This window comes from Lissotriton helveticus, chromosome 7 (genome assembly GCF_964261635.1).
Source record: "Lissotriton helveticus chromosome 7, aLisHel1.1, whole genome shotgun sequence".
In the NCBI taxonomy this organism is placed as follows: domain Eukaryota; kingdom Metazoa; phylum Chordata; class Amphibia; order Caudata; family Salamandridae; genus Lissotriton; species Lissotriton helveticus.
The window spans coordinates 278114365-278136978 of record NC_136068.1 but is presented as its reverse complement, the minus strand read 5'-3'; the positions used below and the strand labels follow the sequence as shown (position 1 = coordinate 278136978).

The 22614-nt window shown below is 43.2% G+C and overlaps 1 protein-coding gene across 6 annotated transcripts in view; it reads left to right on the top strand.

The window, feature by feature from the left end:
• The window catches only part of BCAS1 (brain enriched myelin associated protein 1), a 531445-nt gene that overhangs the window by 305498 nt on the left and 203333 nt on the right, over positions 1–22614 (top strand). For all 6 annotated transcript variants that reach the window (XM_078652060.1, XM_078652059.1, XM_078652057.1 and 3 more), the window contains exons 5-6: positions 19379–19534; positions 20547–20609. In XM_078652060.1, coding sequence (XP_078508186.1) covers positions 19379–19534; positions 20547–20609 — 219 coding nt within the window. The remainder of the gene's footprint in view (positions 1–19378; positions 19535–20546; positions 20610–22614) is intronic.

Here is a 22614-nt window from a genome sequence, read left to right as displayed (position 1 = left end):
CTGCGCAACGCATTGTTGATGCAGGCCTTTGCATCACAAGTTACTGATCGATGGCATCCTCGATAACTAAGCAGGACCTCAAATCGTAGCTTCGCAGCTGCTCTGAATCGCTGCTGTGCAATGCATCCTCAGCACAAGTCCCCACAACACTTTGCAACCAGAAATGAATATGCTCTTGTTCAGCTGGTTTAACTGGGTCCCTGTAGCAGGCATGGACTCCATCGTGGTTAGCCTGAACTTCTGACTTTGTCCCAGTCTGGCGAGACCATATAATCACAGTTGGTGCTTTGTGCTTCTTGTCGCTTTTTCACTTTCTTTAAAATTACATATATATATTGATTGGATTTTTGTTTTGTTCTTGATTTATTTATTAAAATGTACTCCATTTTATTAAAATTGGTCTGAGATTTTCCTTGTTTTGGGTTTTCACTTTTTACTGTTCGTAGTGCTGCATAAATACTTCACACATTGCCTCTAAGTTATGCCTGACTTCTCTGTGCAAAGCTATCAGAGGGTTGAGCAAGGTTAATTTGGGACTTGCTGGTGACTTCACCCTGTCAAGGTTTGTGGTACCTCTCCTGCACCTCCTCTATGCCACTAGTCTTAAGTCACCATTTTTTTTAGATCGTGTCGCACTAATGAGTGAAGTCATTTGGCACACCGGTAGAAAAAGGTGGCTCTTGCCAAAGTCTGGCTTCTCAGGAAGGCAGGCATTGCGCTCTTGGTGTGCCCCACTTCGAAGTGGATTATCTCACTGCACAACTCCAATGACTGAGTAGATGGCTTTCTGGGCTCTACTTTGAGGAGACAACCTTAGTGAGAACCCTGTTACTTTTAAAGATTCTGAACATCCTCCTGCTTACTACTATCTGATGACAACAATCACAGCTAAACGTCTTTGGGTAGCCCTGCAATGTTATTCTTGCATCTTAACGCTTACAAAGCTGTCAGTTCCATATGCTCCAACTATCCCTCCACTGGGTCTACCAACTCTCACAGAACCAATGATTAACAGGCACCTGTGCATCTGGAGTGACACCCACATAAGGAGCATCAGTGATCTATATGATCAGGAACAATGACTCTCTTTTGTAGAACTCACGGACAAATTCATTCTATAAACAGGCCAACTGCTCCTATGCAACACTTTTCATCAAGCAATTCAGAAGATAAGGTCAACCATAAATTCCCCCTCCAGAAATACACCCACTAACCCACAATATACATACCATGGGGCATGGACGGCGACACGTGTCATGGTTTTATAGGGCCCTCACACTTTATTCGTCCCCCAAAGTTGACTTCCTTGAGCAACAAATGGGAAGCTGATGCAGATAGTCTTGCACAACAAGGAATGGGCGAATGAGCTGGGGTTTCCTCGCATAGCCAACCTGAGCGCAAATTAATGCAATTTTGCATACTGCACAGAGCCTATCTCTCTGGTGCTCTGTGGACTAATGTGTCCACTGCAGGGGCCTGCGTTTGACATCATGGTCACAAGTTCAAATCCCAACGGGTCCACTCAGCCTTTCATCCATCTGCTGTTGAAAAAATGAGTACCATTGATTTGGGTAACAATAAACATCTGTTTTTCAGGGCCCAGATGCCTACGGTTGAACGTGCACTTTACAAATACACGTTATATTATGACCCTTGATAAATATTTCCCCCCAGTGTCATCCACTAGCCCTTGTTGCTTTGCAGAGAAGGCTGACTTCACACATATGCTCTAGCCCTGGCCCTCCTGAGGCCCTTCATTCTGGACCTATAATGTAAATAGGATTTCTTCTATCGCAGCCAGATCAATATAATTCAGCCCCTATTAGCCCTGGGAGTATATAAGTGCTCTGAAAATGAATGAGCAACTTCACAACTTTCTAATTTAGCCCTAATCCTTGCTAAGAGAGCAGTCACTTCTCACTGGAAATCCAAAGCCACTCCCTCTCTAACAAGCTGGTATTGAACCCTCCTTACCTGGTGTACTGCAGAGAGCTTTGAACTGAAAAGAAAAGAGGCCAGATGGCTTGGAAAATGTCCTTTTGGGGCAACTTTGGAATCTCATGTAGCAGGTTTAACAGCAATCATGACTGAGAGCATGTCCCCCTAAAGGTTCTCCCCTAGCAGCATAACTGAGTGAGACGATACCTCCTGTCTCCTATAGACAGGTGCCTGTGATGCTACCCACATAGGCTTGGAACTACAGTACTTTCTCTTTGTTACTATTTCAATACAGTGTTGGAGCCTCTGTTTGCTCTGCCTGGTAACTAAATAGCATTATCAGAATCCATCCGGGATTGCCCACACCCGCTTCCTTTTCCCCTCCCCATTCGCTGTTTCACCATTGTTTACCTTTGCTAGTTCTTATGTATTTGTTCTACCCAGGGAGTCATGGCGAACCTCACACATCTCATACTGCGAATCTGTCACTGACATTACCTTGGACATAGTATTGTCTGTATTGATATGCCTCAAATCCCACGTTGCTCTTTGAATATGACCATCAGTAATGTCTATACTAATCTGTTAAACTCACGAAATGCCAATACATTTAAAAAAAGAACAAACATCTGGTTAAAAGTCATTTTATGCATCTTGATCCACGGGAAATGCTCCCAATTCCACACCATATACCTCAGCACTGTGGCACCCATGGGACTCTCACGTATATACTTTCCCCTGAGTTGAGATAGCACATACAAATATTTTGTACCCTTACACACCCGTCCCAGATGATTCATTTTCTGGAAAGCACATACAATTATACGTGTATTGATCCAAAATGTACCTTTCAGACACATTTATAGCATAGGAATTCTCCAGTGCTCTTCTTTCAAATAAAAGATGGACACCCACACCTTGTAAAGTGCCATCAACTTCTCCAGGAAGTTACAAGTTCTTTTTTACACAATACCATTTTTCCTACTAAGCGATACCAAAGGGGATGATGGACAGAGCGTTTGAGCAAATCAAACTCTCACCCCCAGTCAACTAATCTGGGTTTAATCCATCATCATTCTTTAGCTCACTCCACCTTCCCAGTACAGACATGGCCATATGCAAATCAGACTGACCATGTGCCTCATGGAACAGTCCAGCCCGAACTGCCAAGCCATGTCTTCCCTGGACCAGAAACAAGCATCCTGGTACCGGTTTCTGACTAATCAGCAGTCATCAGCCAGGCTAGCTTGAATCTAGTGGCAAAGTGAGCAAGGGACCAATGTCTGGACATACCCTGCCAACTTAGGGCGAACAAAGCGATACCAAAGGGGATGATGGATGGAGTGTTTGAGCAAATTAAACACTCACCCCCAGTCACCTGATCTGCAGTTAATCCATCATCATTCTTTAGTTCGCTATACCACCCCAGTACAGACATGGCCATATGCAAATCAGTCTGACCCTGTGCCTCATGGGAACAGTCCAGTCGGAACTGCCAAGCCATGTCTTCCCTGGACCGTAAACAAGCATCCTGGGACTGGTTTCTGGCTAATTAGCCGTCATCAGCCAGGCTAGCTTGAATCCAGTGGCAAAGTGAGCAAAGGACCCACGCCTGGGCGTACCCTGCCAACTTAAGGATAATAAAGCAATACCAAAGGGGATGATGGACGGAGCATTTGAGCAAATCAATTACTCAACCCAAGTCAACTGATCTGGGTTTAATCCATCATCGTTCTTTAGCTCACTCCACCACCCTAGTACAGACATGACCATATGGAAATCAGTCTGACAGTGTGCCTCACAGGAACAGTCCAGCCCGAACTGCAAAGCCATGTCTTCCCTGGACCGGAAACAAGCATCCTGGGACAGGTTTCTGGCTAATCAGCCGTCATCAGCCAGGCTAGCTTGAATCCAGTGGCAAAGTGGCAAGGGACCCACGTCTGGGCATACCCTGCCAACTTAGGGCAAACAAAGCAATACCAAAGGGGATGATGGACGAAGCGTTTGAGCAAATCAAACACTCACCCCCAGTCGACTGATATGGGTATAATCAAATCATTCTTTAGCTCACTCCATCACCCCAGTACAGATATGGCCATATGTAAATCAGTCTAACCCTGTGCCTCATGGGAACAGTCCAGCCCGAACTGCCATGCCATGTCTTCCCTGGACCGGAAACAAGCATCCTGGGAACGGTTTCTGGCTAATCAGCTATCATCAGCCAGGCTAGCTTGAATCCAGTGGCAATGTGTGCTAGGGACCCATGTCTGGGCATACCCTGCCAACTTAGGGCGAACAAAGCGATAGCAAAGGGGATGATGGACGGAGCGTTTGAGCGAATCAAATGAGGCCGTAGAAGTGTAGCAGTGAAATCTCACTTCAGCAAGCCTCTTGTGCACCGGAACACCCCCCCTGCATATATTATGCATATATTATGCCTGTTGCAGGTATAATGTAGTGCAGGGGTTTACAAAGTGACTCATCTGCCTAGATGCGTCACTTATAAATATGGTGCAACATGGGGCATTGTTTACTCCACTGCTGCGTCACAAAAAGTGACGCACCAGCAGCAGAAGGGCCTCATAAATAAGGCCTACTATGTTAAATATTACAGTAAAATGATTGCGTAGCTTCATTTCACAGGTGAATGCTATTCTAATGCTTACTAATTAATGTCACACTGATAGCTCTTTTAGAAAGGCAATTCATTCACTTAATGTTCCACAAACCCACAATTGTGGCTATTTTCATAATGACCCTGGCTATATGAAATATATATGTTTCTGGTTTAGTTCCCTTATAGTAATTAATCAACTCTTCCTGGATTAATATTATGCTTTGATATCCAGACACTCATATTAGGGTGTAAAACAGGCCACATTACACCTTAGATGACCCTTTTTTCCAAACACTTTAAAACCAGAATTTCCCCATATTATTTCAGAATTGCTGTTACCCCTGCTATTGGCAACTATGTGCCAGAGATACCAGAAGCATTATTGGGCCACACAGAATGAGGGCCTTACAGTTGCCTTTGAAAGGAGTACTTACCATGCATGAAACTATCTGAAATCAGAATGGGAACACTCAAAAAGAGACAGGAAAAGCTGAAATTCTCACCCACTAAACTAAGAGGACTATTTATGAGGCTGTTCCCATTGGTGTTGCACCATGCAATGTGGTGCAAGAGTGACGCAAACCTTAAGACACATTTTTGCAGTACGCAAAGGCATTATACTTGGCTCTGAGTGGCTCTATAAATCTGGAGTAAAGCGGTGCAGCGCAAATCGTTGCATTGCATTATGCTGCCCTGGGAAGAAATTCCATGGGTGTTGCATGGGTTATCCCATGGAACTCCCATGGTTTTTGATGCATTACCAGATTTACAAGAACTTGTAAACCTGGGAATGAGTCAAAATCTTATGCCTTCCCAGGGGAGGTGTAACAAGGGGAAAAGTCTCTATTTCTCCTAATTTCTTCCTCTTTTTATGTGTGCTGCATTCTGCAGCACACACAGAAAGAGGAGCATGCCTCTCATGATTGGTTTTGTGCAGTAAGATGCCCGTTCCTGCACAAAAACAATCCTCCATTCAATGCAGGCAACCTTGCACAATGGTGCAAGGGTGTCTGTGTTGGTGCCAGACAGCCAAATGGGAGCCAGCACAGGGGAAAAGACTAAATGAGTCACATTGCCTTAAATTTGGTACATTCCTGCCCTTTCCTTGTCATGCAGTGCAACACAGCAAGGTGGCTTGCTGTGATGCACTGTTTGACTTCCCCATAAATAGCCCCTAAACATGAGTGGATCATTTCTGCTATATTGGCAGTGTTTCTGAGTTCTACAATTTGAGTAGGTAAAGTGCCTCCAGTCATGGTTCTTTGATTCAAGATTTAGAATATCAGTGTTAAAAAGTGCTGTATTCTGTGCACCTTATGGTGCAAAAAATAGTGTTGAGCACATTTTATTTATAAATCTGCATGAGACTCCACCATGTCACCATATACCATCGTCATGCTTTAATCCATCACTTTCTTCCTTATGAATGGAGAAGAAGCCAAGTATTTACTGAATTGCCTGGGATCAGTACTTGGGCTTAGGATCCCATGCACTGACAGGTAACCAATTGATACTTAAAACCTTAGTTGTTATGATATGGAGGTCTGATGTCAAGGTCCACTTAAAGCATAAAGTTCTATTTCTTCAACATCATTATACTTGTTGCCCTTCACTCCTATGCCGTTTCTATTTTTACTCACTCAATGCTAACATCTTTCTATCATCCATCGTATTCCTCTATTCCATGCATCTGTCTATGTCAAATCTCGATCATCTAAATCCTCCAGATTTGAGCTACAATGATCATCTGTACTGAAGACTGTATATCCTATAGCTTCTGAGGGCCATACCACAAATGTCTACAGAGGCAGCAGTAAGTTACAAACAAATGAAATACTGTTCTAATCAAAAGAGTTGCTGAGACATGAAAGCATGTAAAATGCATTTTGTGAATTGCATGTGGTAGACTAAGCGTTCCCACCAATCAGGTCTATTCCACGGCAGTTTGGATTAACAGTCAGATCACAGTAGGGAATGCTGGTGAACATCAAAAAGACAGTGAAAGTGCCACCCTGATGATGCATCCGATTTAGTTTGTGGCACTTCTGGGTTTCTTGGTGGAATTCACACCTGGGGCGGCATTAAGGGTCAGGGGAATTCCCAGGATTTATGTCCACATTGGTCAAATGTATATCACCTCTAGGCAAGGAGTGTTATCTATCGTGAAGTGTACCTTTTCTCAAGTGTGCAAAGAAACTCATCCAGCCAAAAAGGGGAGTCACAGGCTTCCATCACTGATACATCAAAAATGTATGTATCACACCACAAAGAGATCTCCCAGAATTTTATTTTTGCATGATAGGGTTTGTTCATTGCTGGGACAGTAATCATAAGGATTATTTATTGCTCAGGGGTAAGTGGCAACAGAAATCTGTCCCCTGGTCAGTGGCTAAATGCCCACCACTATTCTTATTTGTGAGAACAACAGTAGAATCTGCCTTATATGCTACTGCTGGGCTCTGATGTACATAGTCTGGCATGTCTGTTTGTGCAGGAAAGACCTTGTCCCACTGACTAGATTACATATTCTGTGGTAGTAGTTACAATCTGTATTCCTCACTAAAAGACTGTAAAAGGCATAGCGAGAAAGAAGAGAAGGTATTCTTTTGATCCAGTTTACTGTTCGCCCTTCCCCAAACCTTGGAGCGACTTGTGCTCAACCTGCTTTTTAACTGCGTGAGATTCTTTAACCTCTGTAACTGGCTGCACTTTCGTATTTGCCAGCTCCTGTGCAGGGAGACAGCAACTACATGATATCCCTCATTCTCGTTTCGCTCTGTTCTTCTCACTGTTTATTTCCTTGTATTGAATTCTATCTATAGCTGTAAGCGAGTACCCTCTTTTTGCATGGTTGCCCCCACTTTTTGCTGAACTAATGATGTGCTTTGACTGAGTGTGCCCTGGTTTCCTGTCAAACAGGTGCACACGGCCTATGTTCTTTCCCTAAACTGCATTGAAGATAAAACCCAATAGGCACTCTTTGTCCACAGGTCAGTACCTTGTAAATGGTACCACAGGTTCCAAGGGCTTTGTGGCCAGGGAAGGCCTCTAAGGGCTGCTGCACTTATTGTGCCACCCTTAGTGGGCCTGTACCTTTAGACACACACACACTGGCTTTGCAGGCTGCGTGCTTGGTGCAGAACAAAGTGAAGGGTCGACATGGCACACATCCCTGTGTGCTATGCCTACAACCAACTTCCCTGGAATAAGTCAGCCACCCATCTAGCTGGGTGTACTATACCAGTGGTGAGGGTACAGATGCATGATGCCCAGAACAGACCTCGCAAACTCTTTGAGATAATCAAACTCCAGTCGAACAAACTGTCCAAAACAGCGAAAGAAAACCCCAAGTCTCTCATCTCCTCTGAGGTTTTCTCTTCATTTTTCGCAAACAAAATCAAAACCTTAGATACTGAACTCAAGGCCGCCTCCTTCCCCCCGCCGAACTTTGACCCCCTGCCTCCTCCCTCTCTGCCGCCATGGTCCTTACCGAAGAATTTAGCACACTGGTCCGAATTTTCACCCTATGATGAAGTCGCTGTCGCGAAAATCCTTGCCTCCCTGAACCCCAACAACCACTTCAATGACCCGCTCCCTTCAAACTGTCTTGCGACCGTTTCCAAATCCATCATTCCTAGCTGGACTGCAATCATCAATGCCTCCCTTCGACAGGGATCAATACCGACCTCGCTGAAAACAGGCCAAGTCCTACCCATTCTGAAAAAGCCGTCGCTGGATCCAGCCTCACCAGACAACTTTAGACCAATTTCCAACATTCCTCTCCTGGCAAAAGTGCTGGAAAAGTGTGTACAAATACAGCTAAGTCACCACATCAACAACTTCCATCTACTCGATGACTGCCAATCAGGCTTCCGACCGGGGCACAGCACCGAAACCACCATGCTCCACATCGTTGATGACGCTCTTCAAGCCCTTGACCAAGACAAAACCTGTCTCCTGATCCTCCTTGATCTATCATCGGCCTTCGACACGGTCAACCATGAGATGCTACTCGAACGCCTCAATCTCAGGATGGGTTTAGATGGCACAGTACTCGACTGGTTTAGTTCCTACCTCCAAAACCGATCCCAGAGATTCCTAGTCAATGGCGAACTGTCCGCTCCCTCCGTGGTCACGGTGGGAGTCCCTCAGGGTTCAACATTCTCCCCCACCCTTTTCAATCTCTATCTGGAACCCCTTGCCGAAGTCCAGCGCACTGCAAATATCTCCTTCCATATGTACGCTGATGACACTCAGATCTACATAAAAATCTCATCTCTTGCAGAGATCCTCACCCTGAATGAGGCCCCGAAACTGACCGTCGGATGGCTCTCCTCCAATCAACTTAAACTCAATGCTAAGAAAACTGAGTTCCTTCTAATCTCCCCGCCCAAGAACAACCCTGATATCCAGACTTGGATTAAAGCCATCACAGCCTTGAACTGCTCCCCGACCATTGTGAATTCAGCCAAATCGCTGGGATTTACCTTGGACTATAACCTAAATATGCACGACCACATCAACACAATGGCGAAATCGGCCAGATTCCACCAGAGCTACCTATGGAAATTGAAACCCTTTCTAGACGCTCCGGACCTAAAACTCGCAGTCCAATCATTAGTCATCTCTCGACTGGAATATGGTTGCTCCACCCTCTCTGGCTTACCTAAGATCTCGCTGGCACCCTTGAAAGCCTGCCTCAACGCAGCCGCCAGACTACTTACAGGCTCAAAAAAATTCGATCACATCACTCCTCACTTGAAAGCGTTAAACTGGCTCTCCTTCGAGGCTAGGATTCACCTCAAGCTGGCATGCATCACGCACAAAGCCCTTCACTCGAACTCCCCTGCGTATCTTGCACAGAAGCTTGTGTTAGCCGGAGGAAACAGAAACTCAAGATCGACCAAGGCCTTCCTACTCCGGCCTGCACGCTTTAGGAAAATAAAAACCTACAATCGGGCTTTCACCGGGACTGCACCAAGAATATGGAACTCCCTCCCTCCCGACATAAGAAAAATCACTTCCTTTGCACGCTTCAAAAAAAAGGCCAAGGCCTTTCTCATGGGTAAATTCCTTGGCTAAACTCGTTCCCGCAGCCACCTGAGAGACTATTGCCTAGTCCTGCGTCCTTGTACATTACTCTTTTGTTTATTGTAATATCTCTGTCCTGCTGTTATAGCTTATCCTATCCCTCAATGTACAGTACTTGTATGCTACCCCGTCACACCTACGCCTCCTGTTTCTGTAACCTCTCCGACGTACTAATTTCTTTTTTTCCTGTTTTTGTTTGTTATGTCCTGCCGTAACCTTGTATTACTCTATTGAATCTGTAAAGCGCTCTGATACCCTCACGGGTCAAGTTCGCGTTCTATAAAACTTTAAAATAAATAAATAAATAAAAAAATATTGTAAGTCCAGTAATGCCATTAAGAGTATATGGTCCTGGGAGTTTGTCATTACAAATTCAACAGTACTATAATGGCTTTACTGAAAACTGGGAAGTTTGGTATCAAACTTCTCAGCCCATTAAACCCACACTGATGCCAGTGTAGGATTTAATGAAAAATGCACATAGAGGGCATCTTGGAGATGCCCCCTGAAAAACGACCTAACACTAGTGTCCAGGCTGAGTGGCTACTCAGCTCACCAGCTGCCACCACCAGACATGTTTCTGGACCCCTGGGTCAAGAGCCTAGTGCTCTCAGGGTCTGAAACAATGCACATCCTGGGACGAGGTGCCAAGCCTCCTCTCTCAGGATAGGCAGGCTTCACAAAGGGGAAGCTTCAATGGCTTGTCATCTTTGTGAGCTTCCCCAGGCCTTTTGCGGCTTCCAGCAACTGGCCCCCACTGGTTCTGACCCCCACTTTGGGTGGGAGAATCAACGGTAAAACCAAGTGATGAAGGGAGGTGTGCCCACCTTTGCCAACCCCACCCCTCAGGTGGGGGAGACAAGGTGAAGCACAACTCTCAGTCCCCACCATCTTGCAGATGGGGGGACCCAGCCAACCGGAGTGAGGCATATGCCCCCCTCCCACTGGAGGGTAGCATAATAGGGGGTGTACCCACTCCAAGGAAGGGACCCACTGGTCCCACCTTTACCTCTCTGTAACACCCCTACATTTATTATTTAGGGGCCACCCCAAACCTTGCCTCCTTAGACAAGAACCGACCAAGAAGAAAAGAAGAAGAAGAATGACCGAAGAACCTTGCCGAAGCTACGAAGAGGTGGACGCCCACTGACTTGGCCCCAGACCTACCGGCCTGTCCCCACCTCGAACCTGCAGAAGCGGAATCCCAGTGTTTCCTGCAGCCAGCAACCTCAAGAACCCCGAGGACATGTCCTGCCTTCCACAGAAACTCTGTTCTGTGAGCACTGGATTTGCTCACCCACAGACTCTGTCTCAGGCCAAATCAGCGAGTCTGCACCACTTTGCACTTGACACCCACGGCCCGAGTTTGAAACTTTGAGTGGCCCAACACCACGAGGAGGTCTCCCCGGCAATTCTAATCTGAAATCTGGTGATCTCTGTCTGACCTGCCTTGAATCTCCCAGTGAAGCCTGCACCCTACTGTGACCGGAGCTGCTACACCCAAAGTCCCACGGCCTTGGGTGGCCCAACCGATGGTGTTCCAGTATCCCCAGGCATCCCAACTTACCTCTCCAACTGGTGGTCCCCTCCAGAAGATCTCTGTCCCCGAGCCTGCAGTCTTTGTAGAAACCGGAGAATCCCCATTGAAATTAACCGGGCACCTAACACCAAACCAGCACCCTGCACCCAGCTGCCGCTACGGGTGTACTTTGGGTGGTAACTCAGATCCCCCTTTGCCCTGAGCTAAACGCCAGGAGCTTTGCTCCCACAACCTTGTGGCCTGCTCGTGAGCAGCCACCAACCGGAGGGCCACTATCCCCCACTGGATAAGCGCTCTGCACCCGGCCGCCCTAGTGCAGCTGAGGGTGCTTTGAGAGTGGATACGTGTACCTGGGGGAACCCTTGTTCTAACCCCAGAAATTAAACCCCAAAGACCGAGTACTTACCTGTTAACAGATAACTTTATTTCTCTCCATAGGAGTACATTGACTTTTTCCCTGGAAATTTGTTCTAAATGTGGAGTTGATTTGTATGAAAACCTGAAAAATTACAGCTGGGAAAAACTGATTTTACTTACCATTTCTCTAGGAAATGTCCCAGTGTGATATCTAGGCATATCACACTGAGTAGAAAAAGTAACTCAAAAAGTAATCTGAACAGTAATTTCAACACATTTACTTACCTGTATTTCAATCCACTGCATTTGGCATTGCAACACGCGCAATGTAATTTGTTTTATTTATTTATTTAAGTACTTACCTCCGTTTGGCCGTACGCTAGAGTTTACTACCCCCCACCCTGCCCCTCCCCTGCCCCACTGCCCCGCAGCACTCCCTCCAGGAGCCGCTACTGCCCTGCACCCTGACCCTCCCCCACCCCGCCCAACCACCCCGCAGCACTCCCTCGAGGAGCCGCCACAGGGAATATCATGTAACATTTGCGATGACCACAATTTGGAGATGGACACACTGGTCGACTTCCCAGAAAGGAAGCCAACAGTGTAAAAGCACACTTTTTCTCTATGGGGAATCCCCTTCCCCTAACAACCCCTTCCCCCCTCTACCCCTCGCACATACACAAAGTTTGGAGTGCTTAATTCCCTTTCCTGTCCTGACAAGGGACTTCAGCCATTTGAAGAAGCAAATCTCTGAGCAAAAGCAAATCTCTGACCATTTACAGGGTGGGAAAGAGTCTGGGTAAGGTGTTTGTGAAAACCAGTAAACACACGCAATTGTGGTTCTTCACTTACTCTCGAGGTAAACCACACCTTGTTTGCCCACTCCCAACCCCTTGCTTAGAAATCAGTACTGTATGCCTGTACATAAAGGTGGCGTGTACACAAGGGGAGTAAAGTTAGACAGTAGTAAAACAATTTACGTCCAACAGGTATCCTTTTGTTAAGTTAGATTTACAGACATAAGTGGCTTTCTTTATGGGGTCTGTTAACTCTTCAGAAAACTTCTCCGAATTCAAAAACAATATTTGAAATAGTTACTTCTGAAGGTCGAATACTATGGTAACTGGTCCTGGTACTCTTTCACCTTTTCTAGAGACTGGCATTTTAGACTCTCAACAAACATCCACGAAGAAGAATTTAAACAACTGGCCATTAAAATTTCAATTAAGAAAATGTGAAAAAGAAAGGAGACTGACTAAATGAAAAGCATTTGCGATCTAAAGTTATGATTTTGAATTTTACTATCCCCAGTGAAAACTTTTTTAAAGCAAAGTCAGAGAAGCAGGAAGCTGGAATATTGTTGGGCTGTCAGAAGTAAACGGCCATATGAACTTGATCAACTTGCTATTCATTAAACCGGCAAAATACACCTTCATTTTCGATAGGATGTGCAATCAGAATGCATTTGATTCTGAATGTATGTAAAGACGTAGAAAATGAAAACAAAAATGCGCAGCAGTTGGAAAAACAATTTCTTTGAAATGTAACTTTTGTGTTCCTCCTTTTGGCCTCTGGACGTTGGCTGAAATTGCGCTGTTATCATGTTTTGCACTTGTCTAGGATTATGGTAGAATAAACAGCAAAAGGTACACTAACCAATGAGCCTCACAGCCTGCTGTGATATTCTGGAACTAAGTCAATACACGTGATGGCAGTGTTATAAAGGGACCACGATACTGTACGGATTCCTGCCCAGAGACTCTTTACAACGTGGCAGCTCATACTTGAGAGATGAATTAGCCTCAGAGGAGGTTAACAATTGGTGCATTATCAAGAATTGAAAGTGGGTGCGACCAGAAAGGTGGGTGTTTTCTTCGCACTGGTATTTAAATTGTCGTTTAGTGGGTAGTTGAGGCTTGTAGTAATATATGTTAATTTTATTTTTATTGTAATTTAACATCCAATGACGTTTTGTAAATTCTAGCAATATTTTTTTCACATTTTCAAATCACATTTTTTTTATGTGGGTGTGTGTGTGTATATATATATTTATAATGATAGATAGATAGATAGATAGATAGATAGATAGATAGATAGATAGATAGATAGATAGATAGATAGATACATAGATAGATATGATCTGAGTTTACTAGAATTACTACTAACATTAAGTATTCAGGTATAATGATGCAACTTCTCCTGGGGAACATCGCAAAACAGAATAACAATTTGATGGCACATGATTTAGTTATAGTATATTTCTTTGAATGTCGTTTCCCTCCGTTATTGTTGTACAAAAGGACTTATGTATATGTTCTCTGTAATGTTTAGGTCAACATAACAGAATTCCACTACATAGATATGTTAAATGCTCATTTTGAAATTAAAAAGTGTAACATTTTAATATACTCAAGTACCATGTACAGACAGACTTTCGGAGCTGCTAAAATGACGTGTGTGATTCACAACACTCTTTACATTTCACAATTGTTCAATAAACGAACAAAGGATGTACAAGACAGGGAAAGGAGTGAAAACAACCTAAATCAAAGGCACAGTAGTTAACCACAAAGCAAATGTAGTAAGCACCGAAAACGACATTGTAATATTTACACATTAATGCAGGCTTTACATTTGTCAGCACGTAACTCTCCATTGACATACTCTTATGATGGTGGAATACAATATGTTGTTTATTTGAAGTCTGTTACTATGTTCCCTTACGTCGCTCATCTTCGATATGTTGTGAAGATTATGCTTTATTAATAGATTTTATGTTTATCAGATAGTACGTTCAGCATTTGACAAATACATGCATTTTAGCTGTTGTACTACACGTGCAAAATGGTTAACTTCACTATGAGTCATTTTGAAACTGACAAGTCAAGACTGTCAAGTGCCTTTTTGGGTTGCACAGTAAAGATTAGACATTCTTAATGATGTCATCTGTGATGGGCTTGCAATCCGAGTATTGAATGTGATTCCTCCCTTTCATTCACAAAATAATAGGTTTGAAAGCCAAAAGAGGCAAAGTCCTTGAAGCAGTCACGTGATTGGAGGAGGACCTGCAATACCAGGAAATACAATTATTTCCGCAGTTAATAATTTAAGTTCTGACACATAAAATACTTCCGAAATGAGTTAGTTAATAATAATAAATGTAAAAACAGGATTTTGATATCTTCAGGCACGCCCATTGATATTCATCGCATGCTCAATGTTGCCAGTGGCTGCTGTGCTGGACAGCTGGACTGTAGCAGTGCTTAGTAAGGGCAACTGAATGTGGAAAGTACATGTATAGTGTGTATTATTCAAATAGTGTTGCATTCATCATTTAAATAAACCTCTGCCTAAATTTGCAAAGTTCCCAAGAGTTGTTCTTGCTTGTCTCAGACATTTTTTGTACAGAATAATTACCTTTATTTAAGCATGCTAACATATCAGGCGCAAGCTTTATTAAAAAAGAAAATTTTAGAAGAAACGGAAAAAACATTAAAGACAAAAAATACAATAATGTCCTCGTTAGTAGCACAGTATTTTGTAATTTAGAGCAAGTATTCAGATAATGATATTAATGTCTGGATTTGCCCAATAAGCCCTTCTATGAACTTCAGAGTTTCTGTCTGACTTTCATGCGTTTTTCTACTTGTGGTTTGAGCACAGTAAGTGGCATTAGGAGAATGACAGAAACTGAAAGATTCCCTTCACAGTTTGAAAAATGCAGTTATTATAGTTCTGTACCATTTATGAGATGACTAAATGACTTGTAATTATCTAAGTTCTTTCAGAAGAATCACGTTTGTTTAAACGCATCAAATTTGGGTGTTATATTGCATTCTATTATGTTATTAGCTTTCATGTTGTACCTCGGGTTAGGTTAACTAAATGGTTGTATTGACTTTGCAGTAAGCCGTGTCTCAGCTGTGGCCAAAGTAGCCGAGCAAGGAGTCTCTGCAGGTGATTTTTGAGCTTTGGCCACAGACATTTATGCTAATGTATGCATGGTCATCATATGGAGGAAGTCAGGGGTCGCAGCTGTGACCTCTAGCTTGCACCCTGAGACTCTCTGCACTTTCTTTGCAACCCCTGGCCTCAGATGAGGCGAACGCTTTGCTCCCTCTGGGGCAAGGGATGACACAGGAAGTGCCAGGAGTAGCAGGGAGCAAGCTAGAGGTCACAGCTGTGACCCATGACATCCATGAATGTATAGTGAGAAGATTGTGGTACTTTTGGCATCAAACCGGTGCTATGTCTTGTGGGATGTTCATGAATTCCTGCACTGGTGATTAGGCCACATCTCATGAACATATTTGTATCAGTAGTATTTGAATGTGTTGTTGGTAAAAGCCACCACTCATATTTTTGGTTGTGAGTATAGTGCTTGAAGTGGGCACCTTTTGCCACTATGAGCTGTAGGGCATATTCATCAACGGATGGATGACGTTGCAACGCATACCTTTACAACGCCTACCATTACAACGCATTTTTTACAACACAACATCCTTTGCAACGCATTCCATTACAACGCATGCATTTACAATGAACTTTTAAAAACTACCTTTACAACGCATTCCCTTACATCGCATACTACCTTTACAACCCATACCATTACAACGCATAATATTACTTTGCATGTAAGGTAAGTATTGGATAGTGTAGGGGTAATAATTACTATTCTAACTCCAGGGGGTGCAACAGTAGGGTAAGTGTTGGATAGTGTAGGGGTAAAAATTACTATTCTAACTCCAGGGGGTGCAACAGTAGGGTAAGTGTTGGATAGTGTAGGGGTAAAAATTACTATTCTAACTCCAGGGGGTGCAACAGTAGGGTAAGTGTTGGATAGTGTAGGTGTTGTAATGCTATACGTTGTAATGCTATACGTTGTAATGGTATGCGTTGTAAAGACTGCGTTGTAATGACATGCGTTGTAGTGGTGTGCGTTGTAGTGTCCTGTGTTGTAATTGTTGCGTTGTAAATGCATGCGTTGTAATGGATGTTGCGTTGTAAAAGTTTCGTTGTAATGGTAGTGCGTTGTAAAAGTTGCGTTGTAAAGGTTGTTTCCCTTCATCAACTCCTTGCGCCAATGCAAAGCTAACAAATGTGAAGTGTTGATTTTGACCAAGCTAGGTATCACCCACACTAGATATGATGCAGGTGTACAAAGTTTGTGAAATATTGTCTCTTCTATTTAGCTGGTGATGGTACCTAGAGACTTTAGCAGCGGCAGCGCCTCCTCTATGACGAAGGAGTGTCGCCCCACTGCCCACAGATGCAAATGAAAATTAAAATGATCTAAATGCAGGTCATTTTATTTTTCGTCCTGTGGCCAAGTCTTGGGGGGCGGAGCCACAGCATTGCAACAGGGGGAGGAGGAGTGATGGGCATTGCTGTCAGTGCCATGATGATTTGGCCAACTGTCATAGGACGGCCAAACCGTGATGCGCACTGACATCTCTCAAACCCAGCTGTGTTGCTGGGTAGAGAGACCAGCAGGCACAGGCTCCCAGATTCTGATGGAGTGTGTAAAGCAAGTGTGCTCTGCCCAATCCCGACACTGCTCGCATGGTTATGAGAGCAGCGTCTGAATTGGCTATAGGGGAGGCTGGGAACTTCAGCCTGTGTCCAGTCTGAGGAGCAGAAGACCAGCAGGTACATTTTAAGTTTTTTTATTTGTTACATCCCCCCCGCGCTCACCCCCACTCTGCCCCCCCCCCCCCACGGCGCCGCACCACATTCCCCTGGCACAAGCCGCTACTGGACTTAGGTTTGTCTCAAGAGCACAATTGATAAAGGCGCTATAGCACGAGCTTTTCTCAAACCGTAAACCTGTAATCTATGCTTTAACGTAGCGTCAAATAAGAATCACATAGGCATGCCTGAGGTAAGTCTTCTTGCTGGGCTGGCCAATGCCAATGTGAATGGGTAGGAATACACTGTATTTATGAACTACGGTGCATTCTTGTCCTTTATCCCTGTGCTGGTGCACAATCTGCTGCCTAGAGCCAACTTAGGCACTGCCTCCATTGCAGGCAGGATTGCTTTTGTGCAGAGAGGGGCACCTTCCTGCACAAAAAACAATCTTTAGAGGCGTCTTTCTAGTTCTATGTGTGCTGCAGAATGCTGCACACAAGGAAAGAGAAAAAAAACGAGGAGACATTAAAACATGTCTCCTCGTCATGCCCGCTCTGGGGATGGATAAGTTTTTGGCGCTGCCCCAGGTTTATGTGATTGTGTAAATCTGGGACAGCATCAAAAGCCATGGGTGCTATGTATGAACACCCACCTCAATGCCCATGGAACACCTCATTGACCCGGAGTAAAGCAACGCAGCACTTTGCACTGCCTTGTCTTACTCCATATCTATGAACCCATGTAAAGCCTCGGAGGGTGGATTTGAGCTGCCTCATAGATATGAATGAGAGGCACGCGCCACCAGAGCATTAAACAAAGTGATGCTTCAGTGGCACAGGCCTATTGTAAAGAAGCACCATCGTTTTTACATCACTGAATAACATGCTAGCTGTGGTTGAGTAAAAAAGATTTGGCGTAGGGCTGCTTGTAAGTGTTTTTGCTGTGATGCTCTATGCCAAATCAAAAGGGCAGGAATGCACCGTATTTACGATATAAGGTGCATTCCTGTCCATTCAGTCAGTGCCGGCCCATAATGGGGTACCTTGCACCAACGCTGGACCCCTTGCACCATTTGTGCAAGGGTGATTGCGTTGTTGGTAGGAGTATTTGTGTGCCGGAAGGGACACCTTCCTGCTCAAAAACAATCCATTGAGGGTTTTTCCTCTTTCTATGTGTTTTGCAGAATGCAGCACACATAAAAAGAGTGAGAAATGGAAAGAAATAAAAATATTTCTCCTTGTTACGCCTGCCTTGGAGAGGCATACCGTTTTTACGCATTCCCATGTTTAACGATCCTTGTAAATCTTGAAATGCATCATAACCCATGGGTGTTGTGTGGGAACACCCACCGCAATGCCCATTGAACGCCTCTTTGACGCACTGTAAGGCAACGCAGTGACTTGCGCTGTGTTGGCTTACACCTTATCTATGAGGCCATGAAAAGCCACACAAAGTGGCTTTGCATGACCTCGTAGATATGGGTCAGCACATTGTATCTTCGGAGTGTTATAAAAAGTGATGCTCCAGTGGCATAAGGGGCTTGTAAATAATCCCCAAAGAGTCAAAAAGAGCATTAGCCAAGCAGTTCTTAAATATTCTCACTAGCATTAACATTGTCACCCAGAAATATAAAGAAAAGACAAAAATGTTTATTTTATTTTATTTTTTATACATAGTAAAAAGTATTTGTTATATGGAGAATTACACTATTAGTGCTGTTCCAAACCTCATGGTCGGGTGACCTTTGTGAAAGGTAAATATTTTATGCTTGGGCTCTAAGACATTTATATTTTATTTCCATTATTTCTGGCAAAAAAACAGTTTCTTTAGCTCTAAATGCCTTCTTTGTGCGGGCATAGTTAGTCACTGAAGCCCCTGATAACACTGCTATGTGTTATCTTTCACAACTGTTTTGCAATTTTGAAAGAAAGAGGGATTGTTTTGAATGTAACATGCAAGTTTAATGCCTGTGTTGTGCTCCGCAGCTGAGCACAAAATGTTACTCCATCCGCAGCAGCGTTGAATATATTAAACCAAAGAACAGAAAAAAAAAACTGATTCATAAGAGTCCAATTGTTCCCGCTATGTAGGCCGAAGTATGGCTGGAATTGGCGCATGAGAGCCGAGTGATGCAAATGAAAAGCAGAAATGTTACTTTTACATTCCTGTGGCAAACAAGAATTGACTGTTAGTGCCTCTTGCAGAACGTAGCTGATTGCAACCAAAACACTGTCAGCCTGCCGAGCTCAGCCAGTGTTGAATTTGCAGAGGACCCCCAAGTGCTTGAAGAGAACCAAGAAAGCGACAAGACTGCTGCCCCACCCGAAGAGCATCCAGTCATGAGTTTCTTCAAAACGCTGGTACGTGTCTGCATAGGAACTTGTAGTATGCATGGAAACGTCATCTTACAGCTTCCCCTGTACCTACATAGAGTGACAGAGTGAAAAAGTATTGTATTGTAGCTTTCTATTTTTGTTACTGTTGTTGACTACTGTGCAAGGGATAAAAACTGAATGAAAGATTGACAGGTGATAAATTGATGGATGTAAACTCGAGTGTAAAATTCCTTATACAATTCAGAAAGCAGTTACTTGTTTGTTGATGATCAGTAGCTAACTAGCTAAAAATCTAAAACATTTCTAACTATAGCAGAGAAATGTTTTCTAAGGCAAACAGTATTACCTATATAACTAAATTCAATAACTTTATGTAACATTCAACATTGGTGACTATTAAATGGATTTGACCATATTCCATGCATTGCAAATATTATCTCCCAGCTAGTCGAGGTTGGGTTAAGCATATTCAATTAGCAGCCACAGTTGAAAGTCTTGTTTTCTACAATTAAAGCTTCTGTTAATTTGACATGTTAAGCGTAGATTTCAATAATCAAACATCACGTAGGCACACCTTCATACCTATTTTGCACACTGTTTGTTTAAATCCTCCCAGACTAAGAACAATCGTGTGTTCTTATTAATAGGTATTTGCTGAGCATTGAAAGGTTTGTACGATATTTTTGACGTTAGATTCTAACTCGAAATTGAGTTTCTAGTTTTTCTGTTGAATTATTTCCTATCTCGGTGTTTTAACTTGCTTCGCCAATACAATCTGTGTAATAGCAACAGTTTTGCTAGAATATCCATAATTGGATTATGAACAGCTGGAGTGTCACTGCTGAAATGACAGATTATATTTTAACCCCCTATGGTGGTACTTTGAGGTCGTGACTATTTCATATCACTGCTTTTCTGAACAGAGTATTCCTCTGTTCTTTATTTTTATTGCTATTAATGGTTGTTTTTCACTATGCAACATGTTATCAGGTGATTATTACTCACAACACTAATTGGGTTTTCTGTGGCATTGAAGGTTTCAACAAATAAAACTCCAACGAAGACAGAGGAAGAGCAAAAACGGGAACCAGATGAGAAAGTAAGTCTTTTCCTATATCTGCGTGATTGTTTTCTCCGCAAATTTGAGCAAAATTGTTTTTTTGTTTCTTGACAAGTGGAAGAGCCCTTCTGAATTAATTTTCAAACCGTCGTAAATGTACTATATTGGACTTGCATAACATTTACCTCTAGAATCCAAGAACAAAAGCATAACAACAATAATTTAATTGAAAAGTTTAGTTAACAATCTGGACACAAAAATCAAGCAATTGATTTTCTGCAAGTCTAGACTTCATAATCAGGCTTTAATTAGGGATATCCACGGTGGTTTCCTTTAATCTAGTATTGTCTGTAAAGGCAGTTAGACATTATCCAGAACAACTCTAAGTTGGTGGGACTTCATCTGAATTGTTGACTAACCAGAAAATCTATGAACCCGTTGTCCAAAACTAGACCCTCTGCTTAGTGGTTAAACTCAATGCCTCTCCAGATGGAAAGGTCTCTCTTTTGTCCGTGAAAGGCTTCAAAACAGATGCAGCTCACTATTCCGCTCCGTGTTGCAATGCATTCTTATGTGGGCGTACAGTTGAAGAGTGGGACCGTATGGGTATCACTGCAAATGGGCTGTTTCCCAGTAGTAATGTGAACACATGCATGCAGTGGGGACATTGGACATCACTTTAATGAATGACAGACAGCATTTACAATGTGTTTGCATTATTGAACTTTGGTGAAATTATTTTTAGAAACCTTTAATTGAAGACCTGATCTAACTTGACTGCAAAATATTCTTATGTAACTTACCTCACCAGAGAAGTGGTGGCCAGGCCTAATTTATCAGTGGCACATAGCAAACACCCCTCTGTCCCGTGCAAACTAGTTCATTTAACTACGTTGTCATCATGGACAATCTGGACAAACTCCTTAATGCTTATTAATATCTCTCATTGTCATAATTATTGCCTATTTAAGCAACAAAATAGACAATTTTAGGGCCCACCTGCTGCTAATAACTCAAACTCTTACTTGACAAATATGCCCTGTAATTGCTCCATTACAAGCGGTGCTCCCCTGGTTAGATAATTAGGAGCAGTGTAAGGAGCCAATCCAATAGAGTGCTTTACAACGAGTATTTGTATGACTAAAGGAAGCCATGCCCAACTTAAAATGGCCAGTGGACAACTCAATGCAAGGTGGTTTGGTTCAGGAAAGACGGACCCAGGCTACTAAGGTTTGAATTTCTTTCTTAGACCATGGGCAAAGTAGTTGGGAAATTTACAGACACATAAGAGCAAACAGTTTTCATTCACATTAAACATGGGTGTCAGTTTCCCATGTGATCACACTACTCTCCTCTCAGTTGTGGATAATTTACATTTTGTCTACTTTTCTGAACTCCTTTGGTCTGTGCATTAAAATATGTGAGGTTAGATGACAATTTAGGATCAAGTTCATAATTCCCTGGTTTGAATTTCTCAATTGTATTTATTTATTATTTTATTGTATAGTATAGACATGTTACTTCATTTTGTTGTCCTTGAATTAAGTGTGTGGCTTTTTGGGCAGATGCTATCTCTAAAATACGGCTAGAGCGGCTGCCCTCGACGCTGGGGAACCGGGTTCGAGTCACGGCAGCGACGCTCAACATCCTGTGATCCTGGGCAAATCACTTAATCGCCCCATGCCTAACAACAACAAAAAATAATGAAACAGGTGCTCATGTAAAGCGCTCTGATATCCGATCTCTTGGTCTAGTTTGCGCTATATAAAACACACACAAAAAAAATAGGAATACTCTGTTCACTTGCCACTGAACAGAAGAACTGAGACACGTGGACAGGGAACTTGAAGGTTTCTAGGTGTGCTGTTAGAGCAATTGCATAAAGAAGCCACCTATAGTTGTTGGTCAAGCACAGCAGATTGCAGATAAGTAGAGGTTTTCTCTAAAGTTAGGGTAAATACTGGGTTTTCACCAAAGGATACTCCTTTGGTTCCATCAGTGTTAACTTTTGACCTGATGGCTGTCCACCACAGGGTATTCAGGT